The sequence below is a fragment of the Acomys russatus genome, chromosome 31 (genome assembly GCF_903995435.1).
Source record: "Acomys russatus chromosome 31, mAcoRus1.1, whole genome shotgun sequence".
NCBI classification, from domain to species: Eukaryota; Metazoa; Chordata; class Mammalia; order Rodentia; family Muridae; genus Acomys; species Acomys russatus.
Genome location: NC_067167.1, coordinates 12253719 through 12273263, shown reverse-complemented (window position 1 = coordinate 12273263; position 19545 = coordinate 12253719). Strand labels below are relative to the sequence as shown.

The window sequence follows — 19545 nt, the reverse complement described above, 5'->3', positions numbered from 1 at the left end:
ACTGTCTGCCACTGGCCCCAGGACCCACTCTAGGACTCCCAGGTCCCTTCTCATCTCACCCTCTCCAGCACTTCTCACACATGAACTGTCTCCTCTTCCTCCTGCATCTTCATGTTGGCTTCACTCTCCAGGACTAAGAGTGCTCCAGATGTTGGCATACAGGGATAAAAATCGCACAGCCGCACAACCAAATGACCGTTCCATTTCTCTTCTACAATGAACGGGGGGGGGGGGGGGGGGGGAGGAATGCTTGGAAAGATTTATCTAGTGTCCTGTGTCCACTTTGTTACCCCTTCAATACTCCTTAGCAGTGTCCTCTGGACAGGTCATGTAGGGCCAGACTTCAAGGGCCAGCCCCACTGCCTTGCCTCCCTCAACAGAGGCTCACCCCCTCCTTGAAAAGCCTTCGGTCTTGGTCATGGGAACAGTGCGTGCTTCTCATGGGTCTCCTTGCTTCACTGCATCTTCCTTAACCTTCTGGGCCATCTGTATCTTCTAGTTAATGTCTAAATATGAGGATATCTTTGGGCTTGATCTTGGGTTCCTGTTCCTTGTCTCCATCTCTCTGTGACCTCAGACCCAGCCCCACAGATTTATCAGAAATCTGTACATGCCACTCAAGGCCTTGTCATCCTAAGCTCCGGGAGATAAGTCACTTCTTGATTTTTAGGTTGATTGGGTAGGCCATAGGTGCTGATCTTTGTAGTTATCAGAGACCAGAGAGGATGGAAACTTCACTCAAGATGCCTTTGTCTCAAGCAGGGAAATATAAAACACACATGATTCTTCTAGGTTCTCTCAGGGCTCATTGCCTGGAATTCATTGTATATCTTGAGCCCATGGAGCTGGCTAGAAGCTTAGGTTTCCATGTGCACCACGGGAAAAGGGAACTGGATTCCCAGCATGCGAGTGCACCCTATGGTTTCAAATATATTTCATATTACAGATTAATATGATATTACATATTATTCACATATCCTATATGGTCTAGGTCAGCATAGCTGTATTCATTATACCAATGAAAAGCTAATATGAATTGACTTATAATTATTAGTTACTTGGCTCTGTAATGAAAGACTACAGAAGCCTCACTTGTTAACAATTTTCTCATAGCTTTTAGGTTAAAAAAATTTTGGCAAAATATACTGCATATCTTATGCCACCCTATGGTTAGACAGATATCCTACCAAGAGGTATATGCACAAGAGTGCTGACAGCTCCTTCCTACCACCTTGGAGAATATTTCTAAACTGAAACTGTGTTCTCAGTGGTGGCAGATGCCAGCTTCCCTGTCCTCCTTGGCGTTGCTTGTTTCATAGCTGTTCTTCACTCACATCCACTGAGAATGTTAATAGCACATAGGTAATCAACTGGATCCTAACTGTAAGTGCTTATCGGTGGATTGATTATTTGTGATAATGAAAAACACAAATGTGATGGCACAGTTTCCCCCCAAATGTGTGGATGTGGGTGGGTGGGTAGGTGCACTATTTTCAAAATTGGCAGTGTACTTTTCACAGTGACCATAACTGAATATGTTTCTGGTTAATGCTGCCTTATTGACAATTCTACAATGCCTAGTCAGTGATAGCTGGCGTTATTTGTTACTCTGGCGTAGCTCAGCCGGTCCAACATTGATTGTCTCGGATACCTGATGCTCTGTCTCCCTGTTGGATGTAGAGGCTTATCAGGGTTGATGTAAAGACTATATTGCATTGTGTTCACCTAATTGCAGCACAGAGAACCTTTACCAAAAGATAGAGAGTATTATCCTTACCCCCTCGGCGCTGCACATTTCCTGACTGTCACCTGGAGGAGAGTTCGTCTTAATTTCCCACAGATTTAACCACATTGAAATGCTCGTGATATCAAGAAGATCAATGTTTTTTCTAATAATAGTGTTTTAACAAGGGAATCAATAACATAGGAAAACCATTGAACATCTAGATCCCAAGCTGCTCATAAATTAATCTCACAGTTGTTCTCAATAAGCACTTGCTTAGAAACATGCTAGGTTCTGGCAATGTCACTTAGGCAAAGCTGTGTACTATACATGGTTGATACAGTAGTGAAGTGTATTATTATAGCATTCATTTGCTAAAGTGTGTGTTTGGTTTCCTATCACCATAGAAGAGATGATCTCATGCCTAGAATCTTGAGACAGCCGGTGTTTATGCTCCCACAGCTTGCAAAGGTCAGGAGTCTGGGTACCACCCAGGTGCATCCTGTAACCTGGGCCTGTCAAGATTTGCTGAGCATGTCAGCTAGATTGCATTCCTTTCTGGAGTTCAAGATCCTCTTGTATGGTCATCTAGTTCTTTTTGGTTTTTGAACCAATGCTTCATTTTCTTGCAAGCTGTCATCCAGGCTCCCAGATGATGCTCATAATCTCTTGTCCTCACAGGCCCTCTCACAACATGGAGGCACATTGTTTCAAGACCCATAAGAGAGACTCTTTATTACTCCTGAACTCTCATGCAAGGATTTATCTGACTAGTTCAGGCTAATTTGCAATAATCTCCCCTTGGATGAACGTATGATCAGAGGATGGGTATCTCAACCACAGGAGTGATATTTCTTCTCTTCCCCATCCATACTCAAGATGCTGATGCCATTATTCAGGTTTCCTACATGGGTGGAAAACTGAGCTGGAGACGGGAGCCTCAGGAGCTGTCTTAGATGTCTGTGTGCCCCACATCTTGAGACCTAAGGAAGTAAGAATTTCACACACCCAGAACCTCTATTTGAGACTATTAGAAGCTTGGCAATTTGGAAATAGGAAGAAAGAAATCCAGTGTGGACTGAGCTCAGAGACCGAGGGAAATGGCACACAAGATAAGGAGTGGCCAGACCATGTCCTGGACACATTACTGATTTCTCCAGGTAGACACAGGAAACCTTGATCATGATGCATTCTAAAAGACATCTTTGATGTCAGTGAGACTTTAGGCAAGGATGGAATGAGAGAACTCACCTCTGTAAGCCTGTTGCAGTAGTCAAGAAGACAGTGAGTTGGTGGTGGCTTGGGGGATGGTGGCAACATCTGTAAAGGGAAGTGGGTAGCCTCAAGAGTGGTGAAAAGATAAAATCAGAAAGACTTGATGATTAACTGGCTATGTCATGAATTAAAAATGGCCAAAGGGTGATTGCTGAACTCGAACCACTATGTAGGTAATGGTGGCATCAATGAGAAGAATTGTTTTCTTCAGAGATGTGGATCTAGTTAAGCATTTTGAGCTTGGCATGCCGGTGAGACCACCTAGAGAAGACATTGTGTTAGCCTTTGCCAAGGTGGTCTGGAACTTGGATGGTAATCTGGTCCAATGATATGTGTCTTAGAGATATCGCATGACACTAAATGCCGCTGGAAAGAAGTGAGTTCATCCAGGAAGGACAGGGAAAATGAGACCAGAGCCTGAATGGAGTCCTTGGGGCATCTGCATCTAACAGTCTGTTGAAGACTGTTTACTATGGCAGATGCTAAAGTCATCTTGAGGGAATGAATATTTTGATAATTTAGGACCATACAGTACCACCAAAATTTCTCTCCCTCAGGGCGCGCTCTCTCGCTCTCTCTCTCTCTCTGTGTGTGTGTGTGTGTGTGTGTGTGTGTGTGTGTGTGCAAGTGCACATACAATAGAATTAGAATTTCACTAGCCAAAAAACAAACAAACAAACAAACAAAAAAACGCTTCTTCAAACTACACTCACAAACTCTGATGTGTCTCCAAGAGAATCAAGAATATCAGGCGCGCACGCGCGCGCTCTCTCTCTCTCTCTCTCTCTCTCTCTCTCTCTCTCTCTCTCTCTCTCTCTCTCTCTCTCTCTCTCTCTTCAGAGACGTACCCCCTCATTTTTTTTCAGAGACAACCAAATCTCAGAAAAGCACAAGTCATTTGCCCAGTGGCACACAGCTGGTAATGTGGCAGCCCCCCTGGGAGGAGCTAAAATTGCTTAGTGATTTCCCTTGGATTTTAACCTCCAAGAGTGTATGATCTTCCATTAGCCTTGCAGAGTGGTTTATGGCCACAGGAGAAACTCTGGTACCAGTTATTGGCATCAGAACGCCAACCGAGAACTTAGGAAATATGGAGGGAAGAAGGGAATACTTCTTGTTTATTTTCGTCCATTCACATCAGCCTTAACAGAGGCCTTGCAAGGTATACACCCAAGTTAATTAATGTACCACAAGAGATGGAGAGCAATCCTATACTCTGGATTTAAAGACATAGCCAGTCATTCTATAAAATGATCACGGGAACCGATAGATCATTAAGGACACCTGTGTATGCCCTAGCTTTCCTCTTTTAGAGAAATCATCTTGGAAGGCCACTGTGTTGGTAAGAATCTGGGCTGTGCACTTTCTTTGGTGTGATTATTCCCTTGTATCTTAGTTCCTTATGTGTATTTTTAACGGTGGGGGGGGGGGTGATAATAGTGCCAGCCTCATAAGGTTGGTGTGAAGCTGTCACCCTGTGCAGCCTCTTCTTCCTCTGTCACTACTGTCCCATCAGAGTCACTATGATGTTCTCTAGCCAAGAAGCTTGTCTAGATATCAGAGACAAATATCTACCTTTGTGCCCGGCATCTTATGTTTCACTTTATTCTCATAATAGTGTTGTCAGGTAAAGGGACAAAAAGCAGATGCACATGGCCATGACGGTTTGACCCTCCGTGCCCAAGAATCTGAGACACCAAGCATGGTTACACCCCTGGGCCTTTACCCTTTTCCTTTTATTCTCTCACCCCTGGGAATGTTTTCTCTCTGTGTGATAAAACACTTTCCTCAGCACTTTCTTTAGATCTCTGCTTAAATATCACTCTATCCAAAGGCCTGTCCACACTAGTTTGTCTAAAATACCATTTCCCTCCTATCCTTGGCATCTATTTCTTATCTCCTTCCTCAGAGTACACTCACCATTAGAAATGATGTGTCTGTCTGTCTGTCTGTCTCTTGTTTCCAAACTGAAAACTATGTCATGCCAGAGTCACTGACTGGCACACAGTGGCTACTGACTGGCTTTTTGGTTTGTCTTAGTATGCTGAATGAATGGATGTCAAAGTTCACTGAGGACAGTGAAGGGTCAAGTGACAGAAACTGTGGGCTTAGCTCTCAGGGTTTGTACTGGTTAAGCCTTGTAGTCAAAGACTTCTAGGTCTTTGACAGATACTGGCTTCCTTTTTGCCACCTTCCCAGGCTGTAGCTTGCTTGTTCCTTCACGGAGGTAAGGCTAGCTAACGATGATTATATAGTCTGCCAGAAACACACCTGTACTAATGCCATTGAATATAATGCAGCCAAGTGTGCATTTCTGTTAATTCCTCTGAAGTTGTTGAAGAAAAACAGAGACACGGAGAAGTTTAATAGCTTATGAGGATCACAGATCTGGCAGGAGGTAGTGTAGATCACAGAGCTGGCAGGAGGTAGTGTGAGAGCTGGCAGGAGGTAGTGTGGCTCGCAGAGCTGGTAGATGGTGGTGAGGATCACAGAGCTGACAGGAGGAAGTGTAGATCACAGAGCTGGTAGGGAGTAGTGGGCATCACAGATCTGGCAGGAGGTAGTGTGGATCACAGAGCTGGCAGGAAATAGTGTGGATCACAGAGCTGGCAAGAAGTCGTGTGACTCGCACAGCTGCCAGGGGATCATGAGGATACCTGCTGGTCCAACCTTAGAATCTACGTTCCCATGTAACTTCTGCAGTGCAGCCCCACTCGCATCTCTGTACGTAAGCTTTTATGTGAAGTAACCGTGAGAAAGCCTTAAATTCCATCTTACCATGGTCGCTCCTGCTTTGTGTCTCTGGCCCAGCCTTCTGGAAGCTCTAGACTCATTTACCAAATATTCTGTAAGACATGTTCTCACAGGCATCCTGAGATAACCACTTCCAGAATGTCCGAGTCCACAGTCTATCCATGCACCTCCATTCCCGATATCTGTACCTCTTATGTCCCAACCTGATCCCCCTGATTTTTTTGTATGATGTCGGGAGTCACAGAAAGGGAGCATGTGTGTGTAAGCTCACACACACACATTTCTTTTTTTAATTAATTAATTTATTCAGATTATATCTCAATTGTTTTCCCCTTGTTTGAATCCACCTGTTTCTCCCTCCCTCCTGCTTTCACCCTACTCCCCTCCCCTAGGTCTATGACCAAGGAGGACCTCCTCCCCCACTATATGGTCATAGGCTATCTATCAAGTTCATCTTGGTAGCCTGTTTATCCTTTCTCTGAGTGCCACCAGGCCTCCCCACCATGGGGAAGTGGTCAAATATGGGGCATCAGAGTTCATGTTAGGGACAGTCCACACTGTCCAAATAACTGCGGAGAATGATCTGTCCATTGGCTAGATCTGAATAGAGGTTCAGTGTTGACTGCATATACTGTCCTTAGTTGGTGCAGTAGTTTGAGCAGAACCCCTGGGTCCAGATCTGCTCATAATGATGTTCTTCTTGTAGGTTTCTAGGACCCTCTGGGTCCTTCTATTTCCCCATTCTCCCATGCTTCTCTCACCTAGAGTCCCAATAGGATGTCCTCACATCTATCTCAATCTCCTGGTAAGTGAAAACTTTCAGGGAACATCCCTTTTGGTCTAGTGTCCAATTATAAGTAAGTACCATGTGAGTCTTTCTGCTTCTGGATTAATTCACTCAGTGTGATTGTTTCTAGTTCCATCCACTTGTCCACAAATTTTGGGATTTCCTTGTTTTTGATAGCTGAGTAGCATTCCATAGTGTAAATGTACCACAGTTTCTTTATCCCCATTCTTCTATTGAGGGACATTTAGGCTATTTCCAGGTTCTGGCTATTATGAATAGGCTGCTATGACATGGTTGAGCAAATGTCCTTGTTGTGTCTGTGGAGCCATCTCTGGGTATATTCCAAGGAGTAGAATAGCTGGGTCTTGAGGAAGCCCTATTCCCAGTTTTCTGAGATAGCACCAGATAGATTTCCAAAGTGGTTGTACAAGTTTGCATTCCCACCAGCAATGAAAGAGTGTTCCCCTTTCTCCACATCCTTACCAGCACGTGGTGTCACTTGAGTTTTTGATCTTAGCCATTCTGATGGGTGTAAGATGGAATCTCAGAGTCATTTTGATTTGCATTTCTCTGATGGCTAAGGACATTGAGCATTTCTTTAAGTGTTTCTCAGCCATTTGATGTTCCTCTGTTGAGAATTCTCTGTTTAATTCTGAGCCCCATTTCTTAATTGGGTTGTTTGGTTTGGTGGTGTTTGATTTCTTGAGTTCTTTATATATTTTGGATATTAGACCTTTGTCAGATGTAGGGTTGGTGAAGATCTTTTCCCAGTCTGTAGGCTGTTGCTTTGTTCTGTTGACCATGTCTTCTGCCTTACAGAAGCTTCTCAGCCTCATGAGGTCCCATTTATTAATTGTTGACCTTAAGGCCTGGGCTGTTGGAGTTCTGTTCAGGAAGTTGTCTCCTGTGCCAATGACACACACACTTCTTTGAGAGACAGATTATGTGTGTTAGATACTGTTAAGTGGCTTCATTCACTTACTGTCTCCTCATATTGCTCCACTTAACTTTTACTTATGAAATTTTTACCTCCCAAAGCAAGGACTGTGATTTGCATACTTTTTTATTCCTAGAAGCTAGTATTTAGAAGATATTAAATCAATTCCTGTTGAATGAGAGAACTGAGTATTTTATCGATTTTGGCTACAGGTAATTCCTATGCCACTTGATAATTTCTCCGGTTGTTTGTCTAAGTTTATGTTTCCAGTTGTCACCAAACCATTTTCTTAACCAGGGTTTCTAACCTAAGGAATGTTTACTGCAGTATTTTAATGATGTGACTCATTTTCACTTCTGTTCATTCTGACACTTGCAGGTTTGGATTTATGTGGAGAGGGACATTTAATAACAAGAACAGACCTATTTCAAATGGCAGCATAATCATTCAGCAGTAGAGAGAAAGTGATGTATGGGCTGTGTAATTTCTAGTCATTCGTTTTGCATTTATTATTCAGGGATGGAGCTCAGAAGGCATTCCGTATAGGTCAGCTGTATTGGTTACTGCTTGGACAGTTAAATAAAAATAATCAACCCTATGCACTAAAATTTCTCCATGATAATGTAAAAGCAATACATTTAGACACACACAAAAACCTGCAGAACCCATGAAAATTATTCACCATCATTCTTGGGAATTGGTGAATTGTTTTTCTCAAGATAATCAAAATAAATGTAACAGCCCCAGTACAATTTTCGATCATTGGTAGCTTAAGTTTCCTTTACATCTACCGGCAGTGTCCTTTGATTCTGTTGCTTTGATTTGTAAGGTAGGATGTTCTTCGAAGGTTATCCTTTGTGAGCTGATAGCAGGAGGAGTCAGAGAATGCACACCTTAGGAAGCCACTGGATAAAGTCTACAGAGGCACCTAAGACAGTGAGCGTGAGATCAGCTGCAGACATTCTGTGTGGTCCTGAGTCAGCTGGTCTGCCCCTCTCATGAGCTTGTGAGGGGATAAGACGAGGTAACGTATGAAAGTGTTTTGGCAGCACAAAGCACTATGAATAAAAGTTATTTTAGCCTGGTGGTGGCAGTGCAGCCTTTAACCCTAGCACTTAGAAGACAGAGGCAGGCCAATCTCTTGACTTCAAGGTCAGCCTGATCTACAGAGTGAGTTCCAGAACAACCAGAGCTACACAAAGAAACCCTGTCTCAACCCCCACGCCCCTAGTTATTTTAATGTCAAGGAAAAATAAGTAAAAAATAACCTGTGGTTACCTGCAATACATCATGGACATAACCACATTGGAATTTCAGCAAACAAAGCAAATGTTCGGGTAAAATTTTTGTTTTGTTTTTTTGTTTTTTTTTCACTACCCTAAGTGTGACATTAATGATGATTTTTTGAGTCGGATATTTTAATGCATTTTCTTAAAGATTTTCATGCATTTACATAGAGTCCAATGTGGTTATTTATTGACTGGCTGGTTTATCCTGTGCAAAACTAGTCCTCAGAGCAAAGTCATGGAGAAACTATACTCCAAACACACACATTGAGCTCTAAACAAAGGTTTGTCGGATTGTGTGAGTTTATTAGGTTATGCAAATCGATCGCATTCCCTTGTGTTGTGTTCCTGTATTTCATCATTTCACTCTGCTATAGGAAGGTTAATTTTAGCTCAACCATCTCAAAGGTACATGGTACATTGCCTCTTTTGAGTTTGGGTCTGCGACAAGGACATGGTAGATCAAAGATATTTAACACACAATGAACCGGAAGTGAAAAACAAAGCAGGAAGGGGCAGGTCTCTGACTACAGTTTAAAACCTTTCTGGCGACATAACTCTTTGCTATTGGAGTCTTTTAAAAGTTCCGACACTTATCAGTATCCCTGTAAACTGGTGAAAAGCCTTCAACAAATAAGAACTTTCAACACATGGGAGCCTTCTACACATGGGAGTCTTCTATACATGGAACCCTGCTACACATGGGAGCCTTCAACACATGGGAACCCTCAACACATGGAAGCCTTCAACATATGGGAACCCTCAACACATGGGAGCCTTCAACACATGGGAGCCTTCAACACATGGGCTTTGGGGAGGCATTTAAGATGCAACTATATACATAAAGAATTCCGCTATCACAGTTAAAAATCTCCAAGTGATAGAAGCATGATTATGCTACCCCCTACGTCTAGCTCTTGGGAAACTGGGGCAGGAAGATCTGAAGTTCAAGGTTAGCCTAGACTTCATAGGAAATTTGATATCAGCTATATAACAGCAACACCCCCGCCACACCCCCGCACATGAAGTACAAGTGATAATGGCACAAAATAATCCCAGACTTGGAACCGTAGCTTTAATATAAACAAAACAGAAATGTTTTAAGAAACCCAATCATTCAGATACAATCATTCACGTTTGTTATAGCTTTGGAAACAGATTGTGTATCGGACAGCAAAAACAAACAAACAAACAAACAAACAAGCCAAACAGTCTTTTCAAAAGCCTAAAACATTGACGTGCTCCTGAGACCCGTAAGTGTGCTGCACTCATGCAATGCACAGGGCTGGAGAAGGAGGGAGGAAGGGACAGACAGAGACAGACAAAGACAGAGAAGAGGAGGGAGGGAGAATGTGAGCGTGCACGCGTACTTCTGTCGGTCCCCTATGGACACCACGACTCATGAGTTTATTCACACTCCTCTCCCTGCTCAGTCTGCAGGTTTGCACAGGGCAAGTGGAGTGTGATGGATCACTGCCTTGCCACACTTCGGGCAGGCTCCTTACTTTTGGTGACTAACTAATGTCAGTGCTGAAAATAACTTCTTCTATAGTGACTTCCAGCTTCCCAGGTCTCACGGCGCTCTTCTAAACTGTTATACCCTGCATAGAAATCCATGTCTCATAAAAACAGAGGCAGGTGCTCCTCTATGTCAGGCACTGTTGCAGACATAACTCACAGAAACGCCCCTTGTCCTCAGAAGGTCCAGGCTTGGGGCCCTACTTATCCCAAGTTAGAAAATAAAGCCCCTCTTTAGTTTGAACGTCCAGAACGTTGGATTTTTCAGATGACCCCTTCCTACCAGGGTGGAAATGGGTGCTGACCCTTCTCTCTTGGGAGCTTCAGCATTACCCTTGAGGTACTGAGAATGAGCACTGTCATTCACATGGTACACAAGCATCTGGAATTCCAATCCCAGGAAATCCAACGCCCTGCCCTGGGCTCTCCTCATACACATAATAAAATATTCAATTCCTTGGAGTGGAGATTTAGCACAGAGAGAACATAAAGTTGAGCTTCTATTTTTATCAGCTGACACACAAAAAAATTAAGTCGACATTGTTTTTAAAACTTTTCCTTATTTTTGAGATTTTCACATACATATGAAAGATGATGATCTCCACATGCCATTTCCCCTGCTAGGTCTCCCGTGTCCGTGTCCTCCCAACATGCCCCTCCCCCACTTCATGTCTTTATTATTTTTTTTAATAACCCACTAAATCCAGGCAGTGCTGCCTATACATGCATAGGACCATCCAATGGAGCGTGGGAATCCCTCCAGTGGCCTCAAAAGACAACGGCTCTCCCTCCCTAGCTATTTCCTACTGCCAGCACCTCCTCAGAATGGGCTGAGGCCTAAAAATCATCTACACCGTCTATGCCTCGACTTTGGCCAGTTTAAGTTTATGTAGCTCTTGAGCAGGTAAGCACAGCTTCCAGAAGTTCTTGCTTGTGCTAGCTGTGCTGTGTCCAGAAGGCAGCATTTCACAGCACACTACCATATCCTTTGGCCCTTCACATCCTTTGCGCCTCCTCCTTCCCAGTGTTTCCCAAGCCTCCGTGGTGGTGATGGGTTAATATGGATGTCCTGCTTTACGGCTGAGCATCCAGTCATATATTCTCCTCACTTTGACCAGTTATCTCTACTGTCTGCGGTCTACCGCAACAAAACAACAAAACAAAAAAACCAAAAAACCAAACAAACAAAAACTGTCTCTGAGCATGGTTGTGGGCTGCACAGGTTGTTATGCCTAAACACATCAATATTCAGAAGGCAAATCGGCAGCATGGCCGTTTAGCAAAGGAATGATAACGGGTTCTACTCTAGGACCTAGGGCCACCCCAGCTATGAGCTTTGGACCAGGACTACAGTTCCAGACGTGAAATTCTCTCCTGTGGAGAGGCTCAGATCCAATCAGAAAGCGGTTGGTTAGCCCATAAGACTCATGCCTGTTGCACCAGCATGCACATCGTATGCAGGTCAGTATTGTAGCGGAGCCCAGCAGGGGCCCAGCAGCCTGCAGGGCCCTTTCAGTACTATGAAAGTTCACAAGTAGGCAGGACATTTGACCTTTCTGTGTCCTATAGCCAAAGTGTGAGATGTCTTCAGTAAAGGCTCTTACTGTGTCATTATGGTGGCTGGGCAAGGACAATGGCAATACCAGTGGTGTTTTGGGAGACCTTTGAGGCCTCTATAGACAATAACTACTGGTGGGGGGCATCCCCATGCCTTGTACTGTGACTTTCATTTAATAGCCCATACCTTCTGGAAGTGGCATAGCCCACCCAGGAAGGTCAATTCTGTTCAATCTCTGTCTCTCTCTCTCTGTCTCTCTCTGTCTCTCTCTCTCTCTCTCTCTCTCTCTCTCTCTGTCTCTCTCTCTCTCTCTCTCTCTCTCTCTCTCTCTCTCTCTCTCTCTCTCTCTCTCTCTCTCTCTCTCTCTCTCTCTCTCTCTCTTGTATTTTGAAGTTAGCTTATAAATTACTGGGTTTCAGTAGGCCTTTTCATATACCCTTGGGTTTGGTTAAGCTACCCCACTACCTTCTACTTTCCCTCCCTCCCTCCCTCAATCTCTTTTTACTCTGTTAAACCTCAGTATTCCTTCTCCCCAACCCACTCCACTTAGTTCTTTTTAAGTTGGGTTATAGGATAGTAGAATTCCATGTTTTTTAACACTCCTTTCCTTTGGGCTAAGTCTCCACCTTACTCTCTTGATTGCCCCACCCCCCACCGTCCATTCTCCACCCTGCACAAGCATTTCTGTCCTCAGCATCCCTCACCACTTTTCTTTTATCTATAATCATCTTTCCATCCCCACTTAACATGCCTCCCCATGAAAGATTCCTTTCTACTTTCCTGCCTTCCACTTGCTCTCCAAATTAACTACACAAAACAAAAGATTCGAAGCTAGGATCCATGTACATAATTTGCCCTTCTGGGCCTGGGTTATCTCACACAGCATATTTTTTTCCTGTTCTATACATTTGCATATAAATTTCACTTATCTTTATAGATGAGTAATACTCCATTTGTATACATGTTGCATGTTCTTATCATTTATATGTTGATAGATATCTTGGTTGATTCCATTCCCTAGCTGTTACACATAGAGAAGTAATGAACAAGGATGTGTAAATGTCTCCATTGCAGGTAAATTTCTAGCTTTTTTTTTTTTCCTTCTAGAAATGTGTTGTCTTATTTCCAAAGTTTATAGTCCCATGGGCAGTGTGCAAGAGTTCCTTGTTTGTCTGTATTTATTCTTATCTATTCTTGATGATGGATGTTCTGACTGGAGTGAGGTGGAATTTTAATTTGTATACTCCTGATGGCTAAAGATGCTGAGCACTTTTGAAAGTGTTTCCTAGACATCTGCCTTTCTTTTTTTTCTTCTTCTTCATTGATTTATTAGTTCATTTTACATCCCAATAGCAGCCCGACCCCACTTCCTCCTCTCCTCCCAGTCTTACCCTCCCACACACTTCCCCCATACCCCACCTACCTCCACCCACCCCACCCCTGGGTACCAACCCACCCTGGCACATCAAGTCACATGCATCAGGACTAAAAACCTCCTCTTTCACTGAGGCAAGACAAGGCCGACCTGCAAGGGAAATGAGATCCAGAGGGAAGCAACAGAGCCCGAGAATTTTCTGTTCAGTTCCATCAGCAATTTTAATTGGGTTGTTTATTTTCAGGGATTCTTTGTATATTCTAGACACTAATTCTCCATCACTGATGGCTGAAAATGGGTTTTTCTCTATTCTTTGGACTGCCTATTAATTCACTTACTGGTGTCCTTTGCAGTACCGAAGCTTTTCAGTTTCATGAGATCCCATTTGTTGGCCATTGGACTTATTTCTTGAGCTACTGGGGTCTTTTCCAGTCCTTATCTGTATCTATAAGCTCTTCCTTGGCATCTCTTGACTAGTTTTAATTTTGTCAGATATCAGGATAGATATGCCTGCTTGTTAGTTCCATCTGTTTGGAGGACCTTTTCCACCCCTTACCCTAAGGTTAAATAGCGAGTGTGTGTCTCTTGGAGGGAGGAAAATGGTGGATCCTGTCTTCTGATCCAGTCTGCTGGTCTGTGTCTTTTTATTTGGGGCCATTTACACTCAGAGTCATTACTGAAAGAAGTGTGTTAGCTCCTGTCATTTTGTTGATTTTTGTATTGTTTCCTTTAATCTCTTGATTAGCTGCCCTGGCATTTATTTATCTCTTATTAACTCTTTGATGTATTTATCTTTTTTCCGTCAGACTAAAGTATTTCAGTACCTAGGATACAGTAGGGCCACCTTAGTAGTCATAAATTCCCTTAACCTGTTTTTGTCTCTCCTTCAGTTTTAATAGATGGATTTGCTGGGTCCGATAGCTGAGTGGACAACTGTGATCATTTAGGACATGGCACTATGGCTTTAAATGTTTCTGTTTCTTAATCAGATGTTATTTTGCGGGGCCTGAAAGGCTTGGCCTTTTCCTTCCTGTAGCTTACAACACCCGCCCTTTGTCCCCTGTGTTTAGTGCTTTAATTACAGTATGCCATGAGGAGATCCTTTTCTGGTTCTGTGGGCAGAACCTAGGTACACCCAGGTGGGGCTCTACTTCTCTAAGTGTGGTAGTTTCCCTCCTTGATCTTCCTGTAACTCTATTATTTGCTTTTGTATGATATTCTGCTCCTTTGCCTGTGCCCATAATCCACAGGTTACATCCTCTCATGGTTGTCCAAGGCTCTGCCTTGTCTTCTGGCCCTGATACTCTGTATTCTACACAATCTATTGGTGAGGCTTTCTTCCCACAGAGGGTTTTATTTGGCTTATTGAGTTTTTCATTTCCAGTATCATTACAGTTTGGCTTTCCTTCAGTGATTCTCTTAATTGGCTTCATATTTTGTGATGACTTCCTCCTTTCAGCCACGCCCTTTTGTTTTTTTTTTTTTCTTTTTTGTTTTGTTTTGTTGTTTTTGTTTTTCTTTGTGTTTTTTTTTTTGTTGTTGTTTTTGTTTTTTGGTTTTGGTTTTCAAGACAGGGTTTCTCTGTGTATCCCTGGCTGTCCCAAACTTGCTTTGTAGACCAGTCTGGCCTTGAACCCAGACAGCCTCCTGCCTCTGCCTTCCTTGAGTCCTGGGATTACAGGCGTCACAACTGTACCCAGCTTCAAATCTCATGTGTCATTAGTGCCTCTGTCTCCATACTCCATTGCCAATGTTTGTTCTTCCTGTTGGCTGTGGGTATTTTCCCCTTTCTTCACTCTTTTGGGGAGAGGATGTGAGTGTGTGGTGTATGTGTGTGTTTTGAATGAGTGTTTGTGTTGCCATCAAGTATCTTCCTTGATAGTTTTCCACTTTGTTTTCTCAGGCAGGGTCTCTTGCTGAGCCTAACCCTCACAGATACATCTCTGCCTCCATAGTGCTGGGATTACAGCTGGGTCACACCAATCTGGCTTTTACATGAGTTCTGGGGACTCGAACCCCAGTCCTTGTGCTTGTATGACAAGAGCTTCATCCACTGAGCTATCTCCTGGCTTTCGTTCTCTCCTTTTAATAAATTTGTAATTTATTCTCCACCTAGAAGCCTCAGTGATCTTTGAACTCCAAAATCAAGATGGCTTCCCTATGGTCGAAGAAGATCCAGAACAGAAGCAGCTTTCGGGGGGGGGGGGGGGTCCTCTCCTTTTGCTAGCCTCCAGTGACATTCCTCTCTGCTGCATCACACTCCTCAGCTACTGGCCTTTCCCCTTGAACTCAGCAAGTAGTTTCTTGGCTTATGACCTTGGCTCACAACCTGCACTCTCTCCCCAGCTGGTTCCTGTGTCTCCTCCATCAGGTCTCAGCTCAGGTCACGTCTGCAGAGAGGCCTTCTCCTGACCTCTTATCTAAAGTACCATGTGCCTGGTCCCTGCAGCGCTTTGTCCCACTGTTTTATCCTCAGAATATTCACCACTACCTGAATTTATCCCTCTCTTTTAAATCCGTTTTGGCATATGTTCCTTTTAAATATTTATGGAGAACGTAAGCATCACTCTTTCTTCTTTTATTCACAGCTGGGTCTCCGGTGCTTGACACAGGGATGATATTTGTTGAGTGAATGCATGCACACTTTAAGAGACTGGCTTGTTGCCAAAAAAAAAAAATAGCCCCAATTGTAAACTCCAAGTTCATACATTCCAAGTTTCCGGCTGCATTTATACTGTGGGAGATTTGGATATACTTTTCAATAGAGTTTCTTTTTTTCTGTTTCAGTCTTCTCTAATAAATAGTGACATTATCTTTGTGAAGTTGCATGCCCCATGGGAAGTCCTTGGAAGATACGCGGAACAAATGAATGTAAGGATGCCATTCAGGTAGGTGTGACTGTGTTTCCCCTGCTGCTTGCTCCTCTCTCTCTCTCTCTCTCTCTCTCTCTCTCTCTCTCTCTCTCTATCTCTATCTCTATCTCTATCTCTATCTCTCTCCCCCCCCCTGCCAATTTATGATTTAATGTAAACCTAGTGACATTCTCTCTTAGAACAAATAAAATCATAGTACAGGCTGAAAAAGCCATTAAGGCAGAAAATGTTCCTAATGGTTAGAAAATGCAAATAAATCTTCATGCGCACAGCAACTCTTTCCTGCTATCAAGCAGTATTTTCAAGTGGCATTTGCATTTTGAACGTGTCATTTCAAGAATTTCTGTGTATTGCTGCTTTGAACAGCAAGGCGCTGTGTACTGTGGTTTTTATTGACCAGACCCCCCCCCAAAAAAATCTGTTTTCCAAGAAAGAAGTTCAAGACATTCCATAAAATATGATCTTTTAAAAATGACCTATTTTTTAAAGTCTTAAATTCTATACAAACACAAATAATTTGGGTGAATAAAGATACTTTTAATGGATTTCTAGGTTGTTTAAGAGGATAAATTTGTCATCATCTCACAGCGACCGTTCTTATTTCATTGTAGGTTAAGGAAATGTGATCTTCATTTGTTAGAGTAAAAAAAAAAATGAGATAGTAAGCCTGAAATTACAAATGCAAAGATGTGCACTGGGAAGTGGGGTGCGGGAGTGGGAGTGGGGATTACCAACAGAACCTGCTAAAAGGCAAAAGGCTTTAGTGCCAAGCATAGTTCAAGAGTGGCTTGTGTTAAGTACTTTGGGTTTTCAGCTTGCCAGTGAAGCCAAGATAGATGACAAGAATTAGGCAAAATGGTATCAACTCTACAAGATGCCTCTTACTGGGTTGTAAATGCTATGGAAACCAACAGTCTACTAAGCTCAGAAGGGGGAGTAGGGGTGGGGAGAAAGAAGGAGAAAGGAGGAGGAGGAGGAGGAGAGAGAGAGAGAGTTACAGGTTTACAGAGCTACTGAAGGCCAAATTTCCAATTTCTATTGATCAGAACGTCGTATTTTCTTTGTGTATTGGTCTTTACGTCCTATTATCAAGTCAAAATATTGGCTGGGCTTTCCAGCATCTGTTTTTCTGGAGGGAAAGTCCTCTAAATAGATAAGCATAGTTCTGGTCTTATGACTTATTTCTATACTTAAAACATGAAAAGGAAATCTGAGAACTCAAAGACAAACATGTACATGTGCATATGCGCGCACACACATACACACACGTACACATGCGCACGCAAAAATACACAGAAACATGCATACACACAAATACATACACGCAGATGCAAATAGACAATGAAGAAAGAAAAACGATTGTGCTGAAAGCTGTGATGCTAAGATAATTAAATCCTTTTACTTGACGACATAAAAAACTATCTAAAATGGACTGATAGGATATCGTGCTCAAGAACAAATGGAAAGAAAAGAAGTCTAAATTACACTTAGGTAGAAATTGCTATCCTATGCCCAGTGTAACTTCCGTCCCCTTTAACAAGAACACACCTCCATGATAAAGGACCTAAGGAGATAGAAACCTGAATGATGCTCATGCAAAGCCAAACTTCCTAGTACTTGGAAGGACTACACATCCGAAGGGCCTGACGTCGCGTGATAGAAATGAGCCACATGTACATGTCATAGCAGAAAAGTGTGTCTTCTGGTAGCATGGATAGTTTCCCGTGCAACATTGAGAGACCATGACGTAAGCAGTGAGATGAAAATGAATTTGAATAATGGTCTATTCTCAGATGTAGATACTCCTGCAGGAAAACAATTTGAGGAAAAAGTGCCGTTACATGTGACGGTAATTGGCCCCATTAATATGGATGCGATTTGACCTGAGCCTGGTATCACGCATCACAACCTGATGCTCGCAAACCTCCGTGGGCTTGTCCTGTCCTTAGTTTCACATGTGGCTCTGGCCTGAGGTACACGTGTTTCCAAAGGAGGAATTCCCCCCACCATTTTAGGAACATGTGCAGATATTAATTAATTCAGCTGGACTCAAATGTTCCAAGGACTTCCGTAACACGATTTGTTTCTTTTGGTTGACAGGACTTCTAAATCTCAGGTTTAGTTTCATTCTATAATCACTAAAATGAAATGGAAAATTAGGCTTCCTGTGAGAGATTTCTAATAAACCTGCTTAAGTACCTATGTATCCATAAATTTGTGGTTTAGAGACAACATACTGTGTTTGCCAATTTTTTGGTATAACCCTCCTACAGTTCTCTTAGCAAATCTATACGAGTGTGGGTATGTACATTGCAGCTGATGGGCCACAATCAGCATATTATTAACTAAGGTCTTCAGCAAATGCCTCGCTCATATACACGTTTATAAATATATGTAGAATCGTATACACATGTATATGTGCACACACATACATACACATAGATACATGCACACACAAGTATGCACACAAACATGAATACACACATATACATACATGCACATGCAAATGCACAATAAAGAAGAAAGAAAAAGGACTGAGCTGAAAGCTGTGATATTAAGATAAGCATATAAAATCATATATATGATATATATATACATATGTGTAATCATACAGAGCATCATGTCCTAAAACCTATGATGTCTTACCTGCCCTTTCCTTCTGCCTGGCCCAAACCTCTGGTTTTGTATTCTCTATAATTGTTGGCCCAAATGTGGCAGATATTTTTTGATACATAAAATTCCCTCTTTGCAAAAGCGAAGGAGCTTAGTGACCATACACACGAACCACCTCCATGTCATGGTTGATCTCTCAGGAGACGCCCGAACTATGGAAAAGAGATCAGGTATAATCATGTGTCCAGCACACATGCTCTCTTCTCAGATTACATCCAGAGTTATTATTTAAATATGTTTAACTAATTGAAGTGCATCAACACAACATATTTTTACTGTGTCCCATTCTTGTTTTGTTTTGTTTTTTCTTCTTCTAGGACCTTGTATTTTTATTTGTTTAGTTTACCTGTAAGCAGTCAGGTGGTCATGGCCGTGTGGGTATTTATAGTTGACTGCTGCTGTGACTAGACATTGCACTAGATGTGAAATATATGGGTATTTTTATATCTCTGTCAAAGTCATGATAAAAGTGTTCTGTAAACCCAAACTGCTGTACAAACATCACCTTAATATCATAGCATGTCTGTTAAATTATGTATGTTGGCCCTAGTCCATCCCTGAGTTTCCCTGGGTAAAAGTGGACCGCCACTGAATCCATGCAAAATACTAAACTCCCTGACTTATCACTCTGCCTGCGCATGTGCTGTAGGCCGGAAGCGTCTGCAAAATTATCGTAACAAGAGGAAGCGAAGGTGATGGAGATGGTTCCATAGGGTTTCATGACTCAAAGTGCCCTGGGTCCCTGCTACATTTCTCACTGTTAATCTCTCTTTAGTTTTTTTCTTC

The 19545-nt window shown here is 42.6% G+C and overlaps 1 protein-coding gene across 1 annotated transcript in view; it reads left to right on the top strand.

Annotated features, from left to right (window-relative positions):
• The window catches only part of Ano4 (anoctamin 4), a 401662-nt gene that overhangs the window by 256078 nt on the left and 126039 nt on the right, over positions 1-19545 (top strand). Inside the window, exon 8 of the mRNA XM_051172646.1 lies at positions 16001-16101. Within this exon, the coding sequence (XP_051028603.1) occupies positions 16001-16101 (101 nt within the window). The remainder of the gene's footprint in view (positions 1-16000; positions 16102-19545) is intronic.